The 23667-nt window shown below is 38.8% G+C and overlaps 1 protein-coding gene across 6 annotated transcripts; it reads left to right on the top strand.

The window, feature by feature from the left end:
- The first annotated feature begins 3945 nt into the window (after positions 1 to 3945).
- On the top strand, positions 3946 to 23359 carry LOC131233858 (protein SENSITIVE TO UV 2). Of its 6 annotated transcripts, XR_009165382.1 has the most exons (14): positions 3973 to 4775; positions 6242 to 6280; positions 6689 to 6807; positions 7482 to 7705; positions 7818 to 7849; positions 7965 to 8336; positions 9519 to 9587; positions 15814 to 15896; positions 18090 to 18425; positions 18528 to 18634; positions 19705 to 19865; positions 21187 to 21383; positions 21651 to 22724; positions 22837 to 22971. XR_009165382.1 is itself a non-coding variant. In XM_058230678.1 (13 exons), exons 1-13 carry the CDS (start codon positions 4452 to 4454, stop codon positions 23117 to 23119), a joined length of 2346 nt encoding a protein of 781 aa, XP_058086661.1. In that variant the 5' UTR covers positions 4325 to 4451; the 3' UTR covers positions 23120 to 23359. The 6 variants fall into 6 exon arrangements, 5 of the variants coding, with proteins under 5 accessions (XP_058086665.1, XP_058086663.1, XP_058086661.1 ...); XM_058230678.1 differs by lacking the exon at positions 21651 to 22724 and having other exon boundaries at positions 4325 to 4775; positions 22837 to 23359; XM_058230681.1 differs by lacking the exons at positions 3973 to 4775; positions 21651 to 22724 and adding an exon at positions 4875 to 6074 and having other exon boundaries at positions 22837 to 23359.
- The last annotated feature ends 308 nt before the right edge of the window (positions 23360 to 23667 follow it).

Below are 23667 nucleotides of genomic sequence, written 5' to 3' on the forward strand. Positions count from 1 at the left end.
GTTAAGAGACCATGGTCAAGATTGTTAGGATTGTCCAATTGGTGGGACCCATGTAAGTTGAGACATTTATAATGGGACCCAGCAAATGGACAGTTGTGATTGATGGAGGTGGGCTGCATGTACGGTGAACGTCCTACTAGCTGAAAGTGTGGACACTGGTGGAAAAGGGGTTTCGCCTTACTTGGAATCTCAAAGAAGGTTTATTTTGACATCCAAACTTCCTTCTTTTAGTTACCACCAAGTCAATAGGGACTTATCTCGCCAGGGCTCTCAATGGGCCGGATCTCGATTGGCTCCAAGTTTGAAAATTTATAGCTAGATTTGGATCTGGAGCAGGATCCGGCGTGGACCGAAAAGGTGATATCCATATATGATCCACATATAAATAGTCAAATCTATTTCTAAGTAAAAAAATCCATATAGCCAATGAATTCGAGTCAAATCTAGGTTTAAATTCGCCACATCACAAATCTAAAAATTGTATACGATAATATATTTAATTTAGTAACAAAATGGTACAATTTAAATTATACGGAAGTATTAAAGTATGAAGAGCATAAGTCGAACAACCACATATAACTCACTATTGTGGGAGTCGAAATGGTTGAACGTTTAAAGCATGAAATAGTGGGGCGATCGGATCTCACTACTCGATATGGATCCGACCTGAATATGATTCAGATTTATTTTTTGTAAACTTGAATCCAGTCCATTTAATTAATCATACATATTTAAAAATCAAATTCTGCATTATACAGGTTCAGAGTGAATAGGATCTCAAATATGACCTACTCCACTGAGATCCCTATATCTCACTAGCAAATGGTATATTTGGATGCATGGAATTCACACATTAATGAAAATTATTTCTCACTAACAGGATAATTAAACTTGTGTTCACATAGCCATATCATGAATACAGTTCTATCTCTCACGTTTGTAGGATATTGGCACATCTATTAAAATCACACTCCTTTGATCTCTCCTGTGCGAATTGCCTCAAGGCCTATTACGGCGACACTTAAATTTTACTTTATTTCATTTTTGTTGATCATAGTTATATATTAGATATCACTTTTTAAGAATAGATTTCCATTACATAATTACAGTCAAATAAAATGAGATGAGCTCTTACAGCTCCCTATCTCTAATCAATGAGTAAGCTTTTTGGTGCGTTGCCATATGGTAATAGATGTTGCTAAAAAATTAAAAGAAAGGTGTGCTGCGTATTTTGAAAGAAGAAAAGTGATATCACACAAGGCGAACATAGATCACTTGTTCCATGTGAGAGGCATTATTTCAAGAAATGGTAGCAATTTAACATGCATTTTTCATCACACAATGCGAACCTAGATCATTTGTTCGTCTCATATGAGGCATCACAACATCGGACTGTTAAACCTTGCTATTTTACAAGACTAATCCATCAGATCAAAATGACACGAGGGGAGGTAGTAAGAAAGGACTCCGGCTAATTGAAGATCCTTGATTAAATGAAAAGAAAAACATGATTATTGTAGTCAACCCCAAATAGTTTGGACAAGGTTCATATCGATGATGGTGGTTTAGGTATAGTGGCCGATGTTTAAGTAGTTTCATAAAAACCTAAAACTGTATCTGTTGTATCTGTTGGCTGACAGATAAAGGTGGAGAGCCTGTTAACAAACAGAACAAAATATACGTTGAATTGTATTTAACATTTGCAGAACTACATTTCACTGATGAAGTCTCACTCCAAGGAGATAGATGTAATAACAAATAACATAAAGTTAAAAATTCCCCCGTAAGTTGAAATGCATTGACTTATACTTTAAATAACTAGGAGAATGTTATGATGTACGGCATCCACAACTTAAATAAACACAATTGAACTGATATATTCAATGAAGCTAATAACCACTTCCTCGAACAACTAGGTTAGACATCAATTATAGTATACCCCTTTTTAACTTATATATATTTTTTCTTTTTCTTTTTATATAATTTTGGCTTACACCTGAGAGTGAGCAAATTGCATTTTAGTTAGTCTTACATTATTGTTGTTTATCAAGAATATTTGCAATCCACGTTGAAGATAAATAGAGGCCATCAAGAATACTATGGATCACACAAAAAGTTGTCCACATCCCAAAACTAAGGTAGGCCAAAAAATAAGTAAATACATTTCAGACATAAGTAATGCTGTAAATCCTGTTGTGGAACAAGCCAGCAAGACCAAAACCATGCTCTAAAATTTTAAAATTTTATTTATGGCCAATCACACTTTTGCAGTGAGCACATTTCTTGGTGAATTCCTTTGCCACCTCTCAAGATAAACAGGTTAGATAACACATGAATGTTAGCACCTACTTGGCAGCGTAGATTTGGAGCCCCAGGATTCAGAACCTCCTGGATTTAAAATCCTCCTATTGCATTTTGTAACCTGGATTAGGAATCAACTTTAATCTAAAAGTAGCTGTGTATGGTATATTTATAGGGGTTTGAATTTAATTACTATGCATGTAATGTTTGACATGGTGGTTGTCATAAGCCTACTAAAATATATGCTTTGCCCGAAAATAATGAAATTTCAAGTCTCATATAAGCTTCAAGCACAAAATCATGTCCCTCTTGTTTTGTTTTGCACCTTAAATTAGGAGTCAACTTTAATTTATAAGTAGCTATGTATGGTATATTTATAAGGGTTTGAATTTAATTACTAAATCAACGTAACAATCTCTAATTAGTTAATGTATGTAATGTTTGACATCATGGTTGTCATAAACCTGCTAAAATATATGTTTTACCTAAAAATGATAAAATTCCAAGTCTTGTATGGGCCACAAGCACAAAATCATGTCTAAGTGACTAACCAATGAATTTTTATGGTTGATTTACATATAAATTGTCTAGACAGTGCCTATAATACAGATGCAATTAATAATTTAATTGTTTTGGGATATCATTAGCAGGCCATGTGCCCGGTAAAGTAATTGCTTGGTGACACGCTATAAGGATTTTAAATATAATCTAAGTTTTCACTTGGATCTGAAACCCTTTGAGGGATTTGAAACCCACAGTTCTTTCATGGTGTCAAACAACCTGGGATTTGAAGTCCCCCCAAATCCACGTTGCAAACCACTCGTAATGGTAGTCCTTACAATGCATCATGTTGACCACCAAGAAGCCTTTATTTAGTAGCTATTTGGACTTTCGGCCTGATTTTTCAGTCGTCCAAATTTTATCATGTAGCTATGTGGACTAAGATTTCGGCCTCAATAACCGTCCTTTGGAAGGAACTTCTTTTAGCCTTGATCCCAACTTTTGATCCAACATGTGTGGCCACCCACTGGGACCCATATGATGAGAAAGTCCTGTGATTCGATCCATCCGCATACTATCCATGTGTAGCCCAACAATGATTGTACCGAACTGCTTTCTTTGACAGATTATGGTATGGCGATTCGCACCGATGAATGGACCGGATCTCTCTCAAGTATGAATTTTCACCGCGCGTGCACACTGTCCACCTCATTGGAGCGATTTCACGGCATGCCTAAAAATGATGAATATTCACTTGCTTCTAAAAGCTCTAATCTCATACAGTGTTAGCATTGAGAGTTATCAATCAGGCCCAATTTTTCCTATTAACATAAAAATCGTGAGTTACACCTGATTACTGGGTTTGATTAAAGTCAATCATCACAGTGGCCGGACACGAAAACTATGTTTGACAACTCATCTCCATCGTTTACTATGATGTAGCCCATCTGAGATTTGGATTAGCTGATTTTTTTATTTATTTTTCATTATGTCATAGAATCGAAGATATAACCTGATGGACGGAGTAGATTCTAAATATATAACATCATGGACCCCACTGAGATAGCGTGTTTACGCGCCGCATAAAACAGGTGTTGTAGAGAAATCCCGTCATCCAAACGAGGAGTGCTGATTCCAGATCCCCATCTTCAAGCGCAAGAAATAACACCCCCACATGTGCAATGCAGGGACACGCGTAGTCAATCCAGGACGTTCAACGGACGGTTCCAACGGTCCATGCATCCTCTTATAAAATAAGGCTGGCCAACTGACCAGATAAACGACACATGAGCGTGCAATGCAGAGCTTTGGTTCTCATTTTCTAACCTTCCATTCGTTCATAGGTGGATGGCCTACGCTTGGGACGCACCAGCCTTACTTTTGATACAATGAAAATTCACCGAAACAACTGCCTTATGAACGTATCAGATCCTACACACGTATGCCAAGACGGCACTTGCTGGGTGTTCGTGTATGGCGCTTGATGATGGGGTGCGTATGGAGCCATCATTACCATGGAGAAAAAAAATGCAGTCGAATTTAAAAACCCACACACCATTTCCCTCTTCCTTTCCCAAATCCATCACTTCAAACGCCCATTTTTATTGAAATATTCCCCCCCTCATTCTGACACGACCAGACCCCAAAAAATGAGCTTCGAGGGTTTCGACGAATGGGACGAGAAATTCTTGGACCAGGCGATTCGGCTCGAGGAAGAAGTCATCTCCACAAGAAACGCCACGCAAGCCACTCCCGCCATTCCTCCCTCCCACCCCCATGCGCACGATAGCGCGTGGGATGACGTCAGCTTCTCGCCTCCCCGAGAGCTGTCGCAGAGGTTCTCGGAGAGACCCGAATCCGATTCCTTCCCCGAAATGGACTGCGAAGTGGTCGAGCAGTGGCGGCCGGCCGCGAGGACCGGAACGGGCCGTCACGCCGGAGGCGGAAAGGAGAAGGAGATTGAGCGGTTGAAGGTTAGGGTTTCTGTTTCCGTTTGGGAAATTGGAAAATCCAGAATGTTCTGTTATGGAGGAGATGCTATTTTTTTTTATTTAAATTTTAAATGACGCTGATTCATCCACCGTACACGTGGCATGCATTGACGTCTACCAAGGCCGTCCTAACTGCTGGACTCCTCGTGGATAGATTGCCAGCTGAGAATCACGCTCGACAGGCTGAGCCTGATTCGATGAGCGGAATCAGATGGTTGAGGGCGTCCGAGCAGTGCAGTTTTCAGCTTTTTTTCATCCATGATGGGGCATATATCATTCAGATGATTAAATGCATGCCATTTGCACGGTTGATGATCCACCATCATTTAAAAAGTGACGGTGAACTATCACTGTAGCCTACCTTGTTACAACATATACGCGGGGCCCTCCATTCAGTGTTCAGGGATGTTGATCTGGTGAGCTCATAACTGGCCAAGTTATGATCTTAACCGCCCAATTGGGGTCTGCAACTGGCTGGGTTAGGCAAGGAATTTGATTCTATGGCTTGAGGTTTTCCAAAATGGGGGGTTTGTTTGAAGCAGGACCTGTTGACAATGGTGCCCACTACATACATCAAGATTCTTGATCAATAAAAGCTGGGTACGACTTGTACTTTTTGTTGGATGGACCAAAGATGCCATCTTGATCGATGGAACATCATATGTTGTTCAAAGCCAATTCACAAAGTCCTATCAAGTAGTATCACGCAGAACCAAGAGGCCCATTCTTGAACATGGAACGGATTGCCTGGTGTGTTCTGCTACATATGGATCAAGGTGGAGGAATCCTGCCTGTTGGATGATCCCATGGGCCTCACCTAATTTGAAGCTAAGGTTAAGAGGCCACACTCAACGAGGATAAATCCATTAATTGAATGGTCAGGATTGTCTGCTTGGTGCAATCTATGCACGGTTGGTCATTCATACTGGGACCCAGTAAATGCTGGGGGTAGGCTACATGTATGGTGAAGTTCCCACGGTCTAAGAGTGTTGACGGTCTGGTGGAAGCGGGCTCCATCTTGTTGGAAGCCCACTACGTAGCAAGTGAAGTCCTGTCTTGATAAAATTTTGAACTTGCTAGAATCCAGATTCTGGAAGCAGGTTGATCACAATATTTAGAAGTCCTCTGGATGCACACCAAATTGTTAGTGAATTGGGTATTTTCAAAGAATGGATGGGCTTCCATTCTTGTATGTGTTTGGCGGGGCAGGAATTTTGACAATGTCCTGAAGAATGATCCATTTCCCCATCCTTTGCCCCATCAATATCTGCAACGTTTCAGGTCTGGTTTGAAACAGTCATCGGAGTAATTCGGGGGCTGTAAAAATCCCTTGAATCGCTTTATGGGAATCCAAATGCAGCATGACTTCGATTTTATTTGATTATTGATGATTGATGAATCTTGAAGTAGGTTGATATTGACATCTAACTTTTCTCTTTCAATTACAGAGGGAGTTGGGACGTGTCTCTAAGCAACTTAATCACCTGGTATTTTTTTCTCATTTTTATGTGCAAAACTAAAATAAATTGCTGAATTTCGTTTTCTATTAAACTGCCTGTATTATTATCTAAATAACTGTACTAACATTCATTTTTCATGAACTGCTGGTATCGATAATCGAATATATTTATATTTACAAACTGCAAACCTATATGGGAAAATCAATATCATCATCATCTAAGCCTTATCCTAACTAATTGGGTCAGCTACATGAATCCTATTCCGCCATTCCATTCTATCAAGTACCACATCCTTAGTTAAACCTTAAACCGTCAGATTGTTGGGATTAATGATAAAAGTTGTGGCCAGAGTTGTGATCCGATTAAATTTTGAAATGGATTTATTTGGACTTGTATTGTTGGGCTTGTTTTGATTTCTTTGGATTTCTTTGGCAGGAACATGAATGCATGGAGCTTAAAAAGGACAGGGATAAGAAGGATGGACAACTAAAATCTGCCTTTTCCCAGCTGGAAGCAAAAGATGCCGAGATACACTCTCTGAAGAAAACAAACGCGTGAGTAAACTGCACTTCCCTCTCGTGATGTTCATTATCTTTGAAGATGAATGAGCGTGTGTATTCTGAATCTGGAATTGTTTTGGAAAAAAAAATAAATTTTATTTTATTTTTTTATATTGCAATATAGATATTTATAGTTTTTTTTTTTTTCTTTTCTTTTTTGTCAAGACTGCCAAGGCTTATGTTTTAACTTAATAGCTAGCTTTTACTTTGCCATTATTTTGTACCATGTAATTTCAACATGTTGGTAATTACATTCCATCTATATCTTAAATTAATCCTTCTCTTTTATTGTTTTTCTTGTTGTAAATGAAGTTTATGTTAAACATATCTCGATATACACAGGCATATGCTTCATGTGAACTTGTCTGCATCTGATGCTCGCATTTCCTTCAGCACTGTGTATGGTGTACTATAAATCTTACTAACATGCCTGGATTTTGTTAATTTGGCTGATAATTGTTAGGCGTAAAGTATCACACAAACAAATAAAGTAGATTTGCTTAAGTATTTATTCTTGTATATAATCTGATGAGGGGATATCTCATTTTTAGTGCATGATCTTAGCTTAGTGACTGTTTCAATTCATGCATGAGATTTATTTATTTATTATTTATATATTTTTAAAGGTAATTCATGCATGAGATTGAGCATTACTTACGTACGAACAGGGAGTATGAGGCTTCTACCCTGCAACTTCACAGGGCAAGCACTTCTATTGATCAAGTTGGCACTGGGTTTCCCATTTCTGGACCATGGGCTCGAGAAGGTACATCAAAACGATTATCCCGTAATATCAAGAACAGTTTTGAACATGATTCTACACGGACAGACATTCAGATGGATGGATTATCTGCTGTATCTGAATTGAAGCGTCGCATATTGATTGATAGTGGTGAGAATTGTATTTAAACACCTGGAGTTAAGATGTTTTCATTTTCCTACTATTTCATGTTTCTATTTTTTCCTAAAATGTCTGCTTTCATTTGCTTTATTTTTTTTTTCAGATACTACCACCTCTAATGGATGTCCAATTCCGGTAATTTCTTCAACTAAATTGCTTTAATTGCAACAGCACCTCCCATACACTAGATATTTTTTTGATTTATTGGGTTTAAGGAGTTTGTACTAATGGTACAAGCTGTTTATCACAGGAGATTATTTTCCCTGAGACATCACAGCCAAAGTGTACTAAAGCCATAGGAATCCAAACAGATCTCGTTAATGATTGCTGCAATGTTACAACAAGGAATGAATGTGCGCAGCATGATCTTTCAAACACGTTGTTAGCAATCTGGGACTCTACAAGTGACAAACAATCAGAAAGAAATCTGGTCTCCAAGTTACTTATGACTTGTGCATCAGATTTTTATGTGCTTTTCAGGTGCATGAGCGTGTCTTCCAAAATAACTCTCGAATCTCTGGCAGATGAAAGCTTTTCTGATGTGACTTTGCATGATCGCATGCAGCCTGTTCATTCAGTTGAGGCTGCAAAAGTTTCTCATCTCCAAGATGTACTGACAAAGGTAATTGGAAAAATAATGAGATTATATATCATTGATCAACTGAGGTAACAAATCCTCTCTATAAATGACCATTTAGATAACCAAGTTGCTAAGAATGTCTGGTTGACATTATCTCTCAAAAAAGGACGTCTGGTTGAGTTATCCAAGATATCAATAGTTTTGACGTGGATAAATTGTGTGAAGAATATCATTTAGTTTGGTCAAATAAAATGGGACCATCCTAGTGCTTTTAGTTTGGTTAAAACAGTGGTCTCATATTTGCATATGTGTGCGTGCGTGTGGAGAAAATCTCAGTGAATTTGACATATTCATTTCCAAAATTTAGAATTTCCTTCATGTTGTGTGCAGGTAGATGCATTCATCAATAATTCGGACATGCTATTGTAATTTTATGTTTTGCACTGGAATAATGTGGATTCTGGTTATAACTTGGTGACGCAATCATTTCTAACCCCAACTGTGGGGTTTAGAGGTCAACTTCTTTCATGGCTACCAGTGTCATGCACTTCAAATTCAGTGTCATTAGGAAGATCAGGATCATCTTACAGTTGGCAGTATTGTCTTCTCCATTAACCAAGTGCCAAAACTTTTGTCTCAAGGATGCTGAACTGATTGATTGTCTTTTTATCTATTGTGAATTCGCGGTGAAGATTTGGAGTGGAATCCTTGGTAGTTTTTCGTATGCACTAAGTGATGCCTAGATCAATCGCAATGGGGGATTATATTCTTTCCTGGAAAGGGGGAATTGATGGCGAAAAGGAAAATATCTTATGGAGCCTTTCTTTTATTGCAGTTTTTGGTCCTTGTGGAGAGAGTGAGATGGCCACACCTTCAATAATAAAACTGAATCTAGTGTGGCGGTTCTCTCAAGGGCCAACGGCTACATTTTCTCTTGGTGGATCTTTTTAAGAGGGAAGAACTCCCAGGGAATTGGGTTTTTATGCTATCATTGGGTGGTTGGCAGTTTTGAGGGATGGCTCCCACCACCCCCCTTCCTGATTTGCCCGGTTGTTCCTCTTTTTGCTCAGTTTTAATAAAGCTTTTGTTACCGTCCAAAAAGAAGTGCCAAATTTTTTTTTCCCTAAAATCATGATTTTGTTTTAGAAGACTTGAAGTGTGTTCATTTTGGCTTTGGCTTGTATAGTTTATTGGATTGACTGGTAATTTTTCTTGTAATGACAGATAAATAATGGGATGCTGCAATTGGATGTGTTGCTTGAAGCATTACTTGACCTCTGTATTCTAAAAAATGTGAGTGACTTATAGTAATAGGTTGTTTGGAGTTTCTAGAATGAACAATGAATAGTTTTGTAAGTTGTAATTTGGCATTGTGCAGATTTCGTATCTTGTATTGCTATTTGAGTGCATCATTTGTTTGTTTCTTGTAGCAAAACGAAACAAGATTCATTAAGAATGATGACCAAAATGGTAACATGGAATGCTGCAAATAAAACAAACCAATAGATATACTAGCAACCAAAAGAGATGAGGCTATGAGCAAAAAGTTTTTGAATATATTGTTCAATTACACTAATCGCTACTTGATTTTTTAATAAATTAATAGGAAGAAACAGGGAAAATTGTAAAATATCTTAAATGGACAAAAGTATGGAGCTGTTTGGATAGTGCCTGCTAAGGCCTCCATGATCTTTCCATTTCCCCACGATTTTCTACTTTTTTCTTTGGAAGTGATGGGCGCGGCTTCGTTGGATCCCTGGAACCATTGAGCGGTGCGGGACCCTTGACTGTGGGGCCCACCATGATGTATGTGATTACATTTACTCTAGTGTTTTAAATAGCGGTAGCGTGTTGCGTAGCATTCAACCCTCCGTAGCGTGTAGCGTAAGCTACACAATACTTCTATTTTTATATATATATATATATATATATATATATATATATATATATATATATATATAGGGAAAAGGTACTATGCGCTCGACCTCACGAGTCCGTCCCATGAGGTCGAGCTGTGTGGGCCCCACCGTGATGCGTTTCGAACATCTAACCCATCAGTCAGATGCACCATTCCATCGTGGGCCTAGGTCTCAAAAATCAAGTCAATCCGTGACTTGTGTGGGCCACACCACATACAGAGGTGGGGAGGGGCCGTGCACCGTTAAAACATTCATAATCAGTTTTTTGGGCCCACCGAGATGTGGTTTGCAAATCCAGCCCATCTATTATGTGTGTCCCACTTGCATGAGGATTTAGACCAAGTTTCAGCAGTATTCAAAACTCAGGTGGGCCCCACCAAGTGCTTTTATATGTTTTAACGATGTTTCACATGATTTTAGATGGTATGGCCCACCTGAGTTCCGTATACGGCTGATTTTTGGGATATCCCATAATTTAGAGGGTATCCATCAAATGCACGGTGTTGATGGTCGACACGCATCACGGCGGGGCCCACAAGCTCGACCTAACGGGAGCTAATCGTGAGGTCGAGCGCATAGTACCTTTTCCCATATATATATATGTATGATAAATATTAAATAGTAAGAAAAAAGAAAAATATATAAAACAATACTTCTATTTTTTAATTTTACACTCATACACACACCACAGTGGGCCCACCATAGAAAACAATGCAAATCTACCCCTGCACGCACCTCAGTGGGCCCCACCATAGAAAATAATGCATATCCACCCCTTCATGCACCTCAGTGGGATCCACGTGGGCCACACCATAGAAAATAATGCACATCCCACGTCTTCACGCACCTTAGTGGGGCCCACGTGGGCTACACCATAGAAAATAATGCACATCCCACCCAGTCACGTACCTCAGTGGGGCCCACGTGGGCTATACCACAGGAAAAAAAAGGATAAAGAACAAAAAACCCGATAGTAACCGGCATTTTAAAAGGGAAAAAATGAGGAAAAAATTAAAAATACCAAGTTATTTTCATTGTACATCGAAAAAATTAAAAAAAAAAAGGAACGAGCGTACCTATTTTTGTCTCAAGATGAGATTGAATCAGTGAAAACTGCAAATGTTGAAGCTCCACAGCGATCGGTTTGCGTCTGGAAGCAGTTTTTCCAACTCAAGATTGAAGAGTAGGGAGAGGAGCAACGTCAACAACGTCAGTTTGCGCCTGGCAGCAGATTTTCGACCTCAACATTGAAGGGTGGGGAGTGGAGCAGCGTCGGCAGCATCGGTTTGGGCCTGTAAGAGGATTTTCAATCTCCAGATGGAAGGGTGGGGAGAGGAGCTGCGTCGGTTTGGGTGTGGAAGCCCTTTCGAATAGAGTTTTTTTTTTTTTTAATAACTTTAGTTGTGGCTTGTGGTGTGAGTTCACCACTGTTTCATGCAGTGAAAAAAAAAAAAAAAAACACCAGACAGGTAGCGCATGCTACCTGCACTACACGCTACGTATCCGTAACGTACGCTACGACCCCTGCAGCGCACGCTATAGGGGATAAACACTATTTGCTACGTTACATTGCGATTTCGCTACGCTATGGGCGCTACTGAACACACTGATCTACACCATTCATCTGTTTTGAAAACTCATTTTAGGGCATGTTCCAAAAAAAATAAAGCAGATCCAAATCTCAGATGGATCATAGTACAAGAAAAAATAGTAATTGACCATTAAAAACTTCTTGTGGGCCACAAAAGCTTTGGGTCAAGATGATATTTTTGTGGTCTCTTCATATAGGTCTTTGTGACCTTATCAACAGGTTGGATGGTAAATAAACATTCCAGTGGACTCCATGAAGTTTTTAATGGTGGGGATTCAATCACGACTATTTCCTGTGGTGTGGTCCACCTAAGATTTGGGTATGCTTCATTTTTGAGATCATGCCCTAAAATGAGCTTTCAAAATGGTTGGATTGTGTGGATTTAAGGCAAATACATCACTGTGAGCCCCACGGTAAGGGGTCCCACCCAACTCCGCGCTCTCAGAAGTAACTGCTTCTTCTGGCTTTGTAAAGAGTCGTGGAATTGGACAAGGGGTCCACCATGTTGTATATGCAAAATCCCCTCCATCCATCAGGTGATAACCCTTATTCGGACCGTACAGCCAGAAAAAAGCCCGATTAATAACTCATATGGGTCACATCAACAGGAACAATGTAGAATTGCTCCTAAAACCATTAAGTTCACATGGTATTGCCCGCCTTAGTCTTCTATCAGGCCAATTTTGTGTCTTCTCTTCATCTTCACAAGTTACACCTAACTAACGATGAAAGACACACACCTTGGTGGCCTCACACACAAACCTATGGTTGGTATTCCATCCCCATTGTTCCATGTGCTGTGGCCCACCTGAGTTGTGGATCTAGCTGATCTTTCGCTCAATGATAGGATTTAGGGACAAAAATCATTTGGATTCACAACTCAAGTGGGTCACGCCACAGTAACCAATGGGCATGGGCTGACAACTATAGGTTTGTGTGGGCCCACGATGGTGTTTATGTTTCATCAAAACCGTTCATTAGGTATGATTGACCATGATGAAGGGAAAATACGAAAATCAGGCAGATCCAAAACTCATGCGGACCAAAACACATCGACTTAAGAGGCTCTAAGTGCAATTTTACATTGTTTCCTGTGGTGTTCCCAGCTGAGTTTACTAATTTAATCATGTTCATTACACGTGTACAAATCATTAGTGCATGTATAAACTCATTACTGCCTGCCTACCGATCACAATCTCAAGAGTATCAAGGACTTTCTCCAAAATCTTACTACTTGAGTCTGTTTTGTCATACCTCGCGACTCAGTGTCAGTAGCACGTGTTGCCCTGTTGGGGCCCACATGCAGATGTTCCAATGATCACAACCGTCCATTATTTAGGAAACATGTTGAATGCCCTATGGTCTAATCATCACAATGCAAGTATGGTCCTCAACAGTTTTCTTTCAAGTTTGGAACCTGAGCAATTGAAACTTCACTTTCCAGCAGTCCTCTTTCAGCTGAACACATCAATGATTAAAATCACAATCCCATGTAAATTTTAATTCATGGATTTTCAAGGATATGACTGACAGTAAGACTACATTCTGATCACCTCTTCATATCGGCCCCACTGGGGCAACTCATACCATTGATCATTAGACAAATGATATCCAACCGAAGTACATCTGTCTCAAGTCTCACCCTTAACTCTAACCACTCCAACTGTCCAAATGATCCAGGACTCTTTCTGATAATTGATTAACCACCTTCTCCCTAGAGCTGCCAATGGGTACCCGAACCTTGCCCGACATGGGCATGGCTAAATGGGTGTGGGTGTGGGTTTGGGTATATTTTGAGCTTGATAAATAGGTGGGCCGGGTATGGGTATATCTGAACCCCACCTGAAATTTATATATAAATATATGAATAAATAATATGTATTCCATGCATTGAAATAGCAGACCGTCTAGATTAAACCTATCAATTATCCATTTTGAAATGGACATGTGGCCCATCCGAGGTGTAAAATGGCCTGTGGTACAAATGCCAGCATATTGGATCTGTGTATAAATTTTTTTTGAAAGATATCCATGTAGAGTTTACATACCAAATCAAGAGTTTTAATCAAATGGGGAGTTATTTGATACACAGGCTGTATGACATTTGATATGCAGGCACATGGAAATTTCGCATGTGGCAAACAATCTCTCAAATCAAACTGAGTAAATTTTGGAAACCACTGTCACTATGTAACTGTCCCAAAATCTGATCGATTGAACAATCCTAACCTTTGATTCTTAGACTTTGTTGAAATAGGACCATTGGATAATTTTCACTTTTATCCTTCCTAAAGATGCTTGCTAATCTGATCAATAGATAATTAAACAAGCTTAACTTTTGGTTCATTCTACATCTTTTTGGGCCGACAATTTGGACGGTTTATATTTTAATTATTTGTATTTGAAGTATGCAATTTCCCTTTAGTTTTTAGCAATCATGTGATAGATTATATACACGAAATGAAGAAGATTTTATTTATTTATTTAATTTGTGCTATAATTTTTTTTTTTTTAGTTATTGGTGTATGTTTTTAAAATCCTAAATCATAAATGGGTAGCCGATACCCTAATGGGTACACCAACACCCTAGAGGGTATGGCAATGGGTGTGCATTTCAGGCCTGCCATGCATATGGGTATTGGCATGGCTGTAGTATCCGATGGGGTGTATGGGTATGGGTACCCCTATACCTGGCCAGAACTTGGCCCATCGACACCCCTATTGCTCCCGGTCACCCACTCAAATGCCCATCTCCAATCCACTAATTAAATCTACCCTTAACTTCTCACATCATCTCTCTCTCTCTCACACACACACACACACACACACACACACACACACACAAACACACACACACACACCCATCCACATGTCATAGATCTGGTGCTAAATTGGCTCCCCCTCTAGCTGGAATGTGGGAAATTCAACTTTGATGGGGCCCCTTGTGGAAGTCTAATTCCATCCGGTGTGAGTGGGGTGAGTTTTATTTTTTATTTTAATTCTAGATATTTCTTTTTTTAGCATTTGCTCCTCAGGAAGTTGTAAAAATCATCGACGACCAGTTCCAAGGGAAGCATGTCATTGTAGAAGGCTATTTTGCTAATGTTATCATGAGATTGGGCTAGAGGAATGGGGCTTAGGCATTCCCGCATTGGGATTTATCCTTTGTTTTCAATCAGATTAGACCTCCATCTGCTATGCTAAACATTTCATTTGTCCATGTTGGTAGACATGCTAATTCTTCTGTTCATGGTTTGGCCAAGGTGGGGGTGTCTTGCCTTTCTCTTTGTACTGGGAACTTTATGCCCTTCCATTTATGTGCAATCTCCTTATCACCTACAAAAATGGCATTCCGAGTGGCTGGTTGGTAAAGATAAGGCTCTAATTGTCAACCACTCGAGAAATAGGAAGATGATTATCATCAATGGCACAACATGTGCTTTAGTAATGCCAACCTCGTGGATCACTTTGTTACTTTGTGTTTTTGCGATGGAGATTTGGAGGAGGTTATTAGGTTTGTATGTAATGGCATGGGTGATGGCCAGATTGATAGCAGCATTGCTGTAAGCTTGAGAATGGGGGTAGTGGTGGCAAGAGAAGGTTGGTCTTGTGGAGGTTGGCATATCTTGTTTGAATTTTGCCTTTCTGGAACACAACAGAAAGCATTTTCAACAACAGATTGGAATTGCCAAAAGGGGTCTTTTAGAGAGCGAAGGGAAGGATGATTGATTTGGCATTGGGCCTCAACGCTTTTGAAGGAGGCTGTAAAGAGGAGTTTGTTGCTTCCAGTTCAGTTTGGAAGAAGAAAATTTTTCATCAGCCGATAATTTTTTTTGTTGTTGTTGTGCTTTTCTTTGCTCCATAATAAAATTACTGTTACCCTAAAACAAGCATGTGGCATATCTTTATGGTAAATCCCTTTCATTTTCTCAAGGATAATATGTGGTCCATATACTAAGCGTTGCTTTTTTCTTCTCCTGTTTATGTGCTTGGTTCTGTCTTGGTGCAGGTTGTTGTTGTTCATAGATCTCTTCGTATACTGCGTGTCATTTTGCAGCACACACTGAGTTTCAACACAAGACCTGATAGAAGGTAGAGCTTGCAGCCGCTTATTTTTGTCTGTCATTTTCAAATTTCTTTGTTTTGTTTCGTGTAATGGAGTGGAATGGCTGACTTGGAAAGCTTTTTTAATCGTTCATTTGAATCATACCTGGGAATCTAGCCATTTTCTATCTGTTTTGGGTAATAAGGCCATCTGTAACATGCTGATTTATCATATATTCTGATGTCTGTTTTTCTGTACAACGTTTTAGAGGACTGAAAGAGGAGGATGAATCTGGAGCTAGGTGTTATTTTTAGATCTTCCTTTAGGGTAGGAGGCATTGACTATTGTCTTATATATGCCGCATGCCAACTTAACCCAGTAGTTGGAAGATATTGTTCATAGAGGTCTTAACCTAGAAGTTGGAAGATACTATTCATAGAGGTCCCAGGGAAGGCAACTGGATCGTTGTGGAATTACATCATTTGTCTTCATGAGTGAGGAACTGATTTTGAACAGTTCTAATCTATCTCTTTTCCAGGGAACAAGTTACAACACCACTATGTGGATTTCACAGTCGTCAATAGCTAGAATGCAGAGGAAAGCATTCATTTCCTTGTTCTGAGAAATTTCTGGCACTTGGGTCATCTCTTACACATTACATCATCCTTGTGTGTCTTGGCTAAGTGTTGTTTCATGCCATGCCAGTGCCCGGTGCATTCACTCCCAGCAACTACTTTTCTCTTTGGTATTGAGGATGAGTCTGCCCCCAAAATGCTAACTCAAGGTTTTTTTTTTTTTTGGTGTCAGTCCATCTTTATCCTTGCAACTTCCTCTCCCTAATGCAATCTTACATTGAAGGTCTGATAAGCTAGAACCTGAGTATAGTGTTATGTCTTTATGAGAGGCCAACTTTGGTGTGTCTTGCACCCCGTAAATATGGGGTGCAAATGCTAAAGACGGGTTTTGAACATGTCATCAATGTTGTCGAATTGCATATGCGACCGCATAAATTTGTTTTTCCGAATATATATATATATATATATATATATATATATATATAAAAAAGGGAAAATTAAAAAAAAAAAATGTAAAAAAAATAAGAAACTAAGGGGAAATTTTCTAAGTTAATAGATAACTAATTTTACATATTTAAAATACATTTGAGAAAGAGAAAAATCAATTAAACATCGAATCATTGACATTCAACAATATAGTTAACAAGAAGTAACAACAAAATCAACAAGCTATTTATTTATTATTGTAGAAAATTAACAAGCTATCTTCCTTAAATTTAAAAGTGCTTGAATCTTGATCTTCCAACTTTCAAGAGAGAGAGAGAGATTAAGATCACTTGGAACTAGGAAATATGAGAGAAGAAGAGAGTAAGAGAGTTTTGGAGTGAGAATATTACAAATGGAGGAGATTTAAAAGCCTTTTTATAGGCAAAATGTTGTTGGTTTTATTTTTTTTTGCAATTTTTTATTTTTTTATTATTTTTTAAATGTGCCATGTCCATTGTGTGATCACATATGCTGTATGCGGTTGCACATGACGACACTGGATGTCATCATCTTGTGACATTATTGCTGACCCCCATTAATTGGGGGATAAGGCTTATATGAAGAAGATCCTATTGTGACCAAGGTATTCAATAATGTTAACGGTGGCTGTAACGGCCACTCTCATTATCGTTATTATATGGGTCGTAAGACTTGTAACGGCTATTATGGTCTCTCTCTCTCTGTTTTTTTTTTTTTTTCTTTGGAAAATAAAAAACTGTATGAAATGGATTGTTACGGGCCATTTTTCCATAAAGGCTGTTACAGCCTCGTAATGGTGGCCATTGTTACGTAACAGCCATTACACAACTGTTTTTGGATACCTTGCTTGTAACATCACAGAGACATCATCAAAACATGTTGTTTAGTGCTTGCACCCTAGAATCTTCTTGTTATCCTGTTTCCATTCCCTCTGTACATTTCATGCCGAAAGGTTTTGCCATGCAGTAAGCTAGACTAGATACCTTATGCCATTTTTTTTCCTGATAAATGCTTATGGGATCTTTCTCATTTTATTATGTAAGTGCTGTTGTGATGTCATCTACCTAGGTTCTAATTGCACAGTTTCTTAGATGGACAGTATATATGAATGGGAAGATATGTAAATTATTCCCATACAGTTTGTTTTTAGTGCTTATGCTTATGAAATTCAATATGATTTTTTCAGTGTACTCTGCTCAGGGACAATGTTGTGATCACCTATTCCCAAAATCCCAACATTCTTGAAGAGAAGAAAAAGGCAGACACTGGAGTCCAATTTTCTGAGAGCTGGGATGAGGCATTCTTTACAGGTTTACTTTCATCAGCCACCAGATCCTTTGATGTGAAAAGTCTAGGCAAGAAGGGAAATGAGGGTTTTTGTGGCAGCACATCTATTTCTTCTATGCATTGGATCTCGCTCTTTGAAACGATGCAACAGATTCTTGTGGGAAATACAGAAGAATGTATACGAGTGGAAGCAACATTTGTAATGAACCTTATTCTAATGAGAAGTAATCCCAATAAGGATAGAGTGAAGTAAGCTTGCAGGAGTTCTGTTTTTGTTTTGTTTTCCTTTTTGCATCTGCCCATGAATCATATATTTTCTTTGCTACTCTGATGGAATCCTTTTTGCCGCAGGTTTGGGTCAATCCCACTGTTTGGATGCCTCTCAAGGCTCCTGCGGAAGGAAGCTGGCTTATGCGTGCAAAAGCAAGCTGTCTGCCTTCTTTTCCTGTTATTGAATTGTATGTAGGTCATTCTCATTGGATTTTTATTTTTATTTTTTTATTATTAATATTTTTTTCTCTGATTTAGGATGTATAGGCTTACAGATTGAGCCAACTTGATTTGAATTGACTACTCCTGGATTAGCAGGGGGGGATTTGCCCAGCTTGTGTAGTTTATTCCCGGAAGGTTTTTTTTTTTTTTTGGTGGGGGGGGGGGAGGGGTTGTCTTTTCTTAGTCAAATTGCATCAATACATAATGTATCGTATGGAGAGAATATGCCTAGAATTGGGTCTTTTTTTAGTCAAGTTGCATCAATACATAATGTATTGTATGGAGAGAATATGCCTAGAATTGGGATTGGGGCTGAGTTTTTCGGTTAAACAGATGTTCAGAAAATCTTCTGATCAAGTGGGAACATGTCCAATCAACTTCATTTTGTTCCGCTACTTGCAATGTGTCCAAACTGTGTTCTTGATACTAATTTTTTCATTGATCTGGCCAAATCATCATCATCATCTAAAGCCTTATCCCAACTAATCGGGGTCAGCAACATGAATCCTTTTCTGCAATTCCACTATCAAGGGCCATAACTTGAGTTTGACCATAAGTCATCATGTTTCGTACTACCTCCATCCATGTCCATTTGGGCCATCACCTTGCCCTTTTAGAGCCTTCAACTTGTACCACCTTACTCCTAATCAGCGCAATTGTTGGTCTCATAGATCTGGTCAATTAAACTTGGAAATCCAAAGTCTGATGGTCTATTGGATTCCGCATTCTTGAACATTGGGTAAAACAGGACTTCTGTTACTGCAACAGTCAATCTTTCAGGATATGATCAAAGTTTTGTGGTAGAAAAGATATCTTTCTTTACTTCTGGATATGACTAATCTTGCACTGTGAAATATGGACATTCCAACGTTTGGCCGAGTACTGGGCATTTTGATGAGAACTGTGTTCTGGTTATTTGTAACTAGATTGGGCAAATATCTCTCATTATTTTCACTCTTACTGTTCCTGCCTGTTATGCTTACACCAAACTCATTATGGCTACTTGCCTTTTTATGCTATCTATATTGAATTGCAGGCCCAAAGCTTTTGATGATGTTTTGTACTGGCGATAAAGATGGCATTGAGTATGCAGAAGCAGTTGATGTCCCAAAAGATGCTCCTGCATTACAAGGCAGGTTCAGCAGTATCCTGGAGGGCTTAGCAGAGTGTGTAACCTGCAAGGGAAACGGTCCACATGTATGCCTTCCACTCATTGTTGATTCTGTGATCAGTCTGATGTGCTAATGCAGGCAGTGCTTGGTTTCTTTGTATTCTGCTGTTAAACTCAAGAAAATAATGTACTAAAACTGGAGTAATTAACTACTGGGCATTAAATTCGGGTGACATGCAGTAATCCATCAACTACAAACTTGCCACATTACAATTGGCTTTCTAGGCTGGATTCTAATGTCATTTTGGTAACCAAGATATAATAAATATTGGTCTCTAAGGGCGTGTTTGGTTGCACCAAATTAGACTGATTAATCATGAAAGATCATGAAGTTCCGTGGTATTTGGTGCAACCAAATGCATCTAAATTAAAGAATAACTCGGGTAAGATCTTTCTACATAGAGAGGCTGACTTGGTGCAGCCGGCTGTGTACAATCTGTTGTTAGTTAAAAGTCTGCTCTATTAGTTCAATGTTAAAAAAAAATCTACAATAAATTTTGAAATCAAAATTTCAATTTCTGAGTTTGATTTGGCTGAGTTGAAGAGAAGCCAATATCACAAAAGATCGTGTCAAGTTCATTGATTCGGCTGTTTTCTTCTTCTTCTTTTCTTTTTTCCATTTACTTTTTTTCCCTTGTGCAAAACTGTTGTTTCATCTCATGACTCACCTGGTAAATCCAATCAACTAAGCTGAGTTTAGAGTCTATCAGGTGCCTGAACAATGATTGAGATAATGCTTTTGCAATCCTATACGCTCAGTATTTCACAACTATATTATGTCTGATTTTTCTAATGTGACTCTACATTACATGTCTACAGGCATATCATTTGCAGCATATTTGTGTAGGGCTAACAATGCACCCTGATTTCGGTACCTCATATTCGGATATCCACACTCTAATGATTGACTGTACCAAATCTGAGTCATTCAAGTTTCTGAATAATTTTTTAACCATACTGTAAGAATGCTACCATAATCCCAGACGGTATCCACATTTATTCTAAGCCTATGAGTTTACCAATTTGAATCTACGCTTACATGTCTACAAACATATCCTTTGCAGCATGGCAAATGCACCCCCAATTTTTCAATAGTTACTCTATTATCTTTTCCTTTATAAATGAACCTTTATACCATTGGCCAGTCTAGACTTCCCTATAGATGAAAAGAACATATATATAGATAAAGAAGATTATTTCTGTTTATATTTTTTGTAATTGCGGTTTTGCTTGCGTACGCTCTGGAAAAATATATATATGTATAAAAAGATCTCCCCAGAACTTCGGCTGAATTTTGTTATGCTTTTCCTCAATTTTCAAAGTTCTAAATAACTATGAATTTCTTAGGAGGTTCAACTGCGTCGGCATGCTATTGTAGTGGTTGCTTTTATAGCATCATCCGGCAAATCCGGCTTTGAAATTCTGCTGAAGTCCAGTTTACCAAAGGGTATCTGCTTTCTGGAGTTGATTGTGGAAGTCTTGGCATCAGAAATGGATGCTGAAGCAGCAGATCTGGCTGAATCGCATGATCTCTGTAAAGAAAGGTAAATATAGAATCAATTTCTCCTTTAAACCTTCTAGCTTTTGTCATTTGACGAAATGCTGTTTGTTTAGCCTCAGACACGTGCTTCTCCTCCTCCTCTTCTTCTTCTTCTTCTTCTTTTTGCATCATGTACTAGGTGTTAGTATGTACTGGTCGTAAGTTAACAACATTTCATGGGTTCAATACCTGCTTGTAAACTGATAAACTGATTACTTCTTCTCATGGTCTGCTGGTCTATTTGGGCGGAATGTGATAACCACTGTTTCAGGAACAAAAGTGCTTCTTCTGCTGGAGTCTTCTCCAAAGTCCTTGTCCTCTTTAGGGACTGGGCTCCCTAAAGTTTTTCTGGGGTTCCTCAGCCAGGCGTGGGTCTGGTTTTCTGTATTTTCTTTTTTCTTTTCTTTTTAGATTCTGCTCAGGTTTCTTTTTTTCTCTTTTTGTCTCTTTTTTCTTTTTTCCTTATCTTTTTCTGTGTATAGTTTTCGTTTTTTGAGGGTTCTCCTCTTCCCTGTTGTTCCTTTTTCCCTTTTTAATAAAATTCTCATCTTTCAAAGGAAAAAAGAAAAAAAGGAAAGAAAAAAAAAATCACCCTTGCCATCCTCAGCCTTGTCCCAGCAATTGGTTTCAGCTTTATGAATCCTGTTTCACAAAATGTTTTAAGGGCCCTAGGTCTGTTAGGAAGAAAGATGGTGATAGTTGTCTCATTGTTCCACTGGCTTCTATCCTTTTTGGTTGACGTGTTCCACTTACAGATACCAGAGGGATAGCCATCTGCAATGTAAGGAGCTCTAGTGAAATGCCTTCCATTTTTCTGTGTTCATGGATTCATTACTGCAGTTCAATGATGTTGCTCCACTTGTTTTATCGAATATGCAATCCTGGTGTTGCCTTGATGCTATTCACTAAGGAATTGAAAAAAAAAAGAAAAGGGAGTGGAATCACTAAAACATACCCTTAGGCCATCTTTGGAAACCTTGGACGCCATGCCAAACAGAGGAACAAAAAAAAGGTTTTCCTTTGATGTGATGATTTGCATTATTTGGATAGCAAAGAAAGGTGCCGATTCCACCAAATGATCATTATACTTTTCCATAATTTGGATTCTTGGCACAAGAAACTAGGTGAGTGTTGTGAGAGGAATACAACATTTCCACTTGCTACCCCAATACGAACTAAAGATTCAAATCCATGTTTCAATACTTGTCATGGAAATCATTATGAGATAATTATTGTTTTTTGGCCTTGGATTTCACGTATTCAAAAATGCCCTAAAGTGTCTCGCAAACTACCAACTGTGGCTCTCCTGCCGCAGCCAGCAATAAGGACTGGATTTTCTTGATAGGTAAAATTAATTGGGTGATTCGCGCAAGTGATCAGCTGCCACCTTGACAGCGTCATTGCTAATTCTATATCCTTTAAAACTGCTGATTATTGTGAGCAATTTCGACATGCAGGACTTTGCTAATGAGGGAGGCATTGATTCTTCTTAATAGACTGGCATCAAATCCTGTCTACTCTGCAGTTGTCTTGGGAGTGCTAACACACAGCAGAGCCACAGCAAGCTTGACTATTGGTGTCGCAGATAGGATATCTAGAAAAGGCAGGGGATGCCAGCATTTTGATGGCATGAAGAGAACACATATGGAGGCTGAGATTGTCAACTTGTCAAGGGTGTTTAGGACAAGGGTTTTCTCCTTCCTAACTGGAAGTGGCAGGGTCACCCATGGAAGTGGCTAAGAACTGTGAGATTTCAGCACGAGGGGGAACCTTCAGCCATCAAATTTTTGAAAAGCATCATTGGATTTACAATGTAAAGCATCCAATCGTCATTCACATAAATGGCATCTTAACCTTTTCTTTTTGGGTTTTTTCTTGTATTTCATGCTGCCATAGTTGCAATTGTATATGTAAACTGATTGTATACAAACACTGCATTCTGCATCAAGGGAAACAACCATGCCAGTGTTGTTGTTAGTCTGTCTGAATTGTCTGGAATGCACTGGGAAAAAAGAAGTGATTGGAAACATCAATCCAGCATGCATGGTGCCTGGTAGAACAAAAAACTTATTTAGGCAAAGGGGCAATGCATGCTGCAGTGTCAATATCAACAATCTCAGCTATGAGAAGTAGAATTTTACTCCATACCTACAAGTTTTACAGGAGTCTGTATGGAGGGGAGAGAAGGTTTAAACAAAAAAGAAAAGAAAAGAAAAGAAAAAAAAGAAAAGAAAACAGAGGGAGAAAAGAATCTTGAAAGGCGTCAAGGCTGTGAGAGTTTGTTTTTT

This window comes from Magnolia sinica, chromosome 18, assembly GCF_029962835.1.
Source record: "Magnolia sinica isolate HGM2019 chromosome 18, MsV1, whole genome shotgun sequence".
NCBI lineage: Eukaryota > Viridiplantae > Streptophyta > Magnoliopsida > Magnoliales > Magnoliaceae > Magnolia > Magnolia sinica.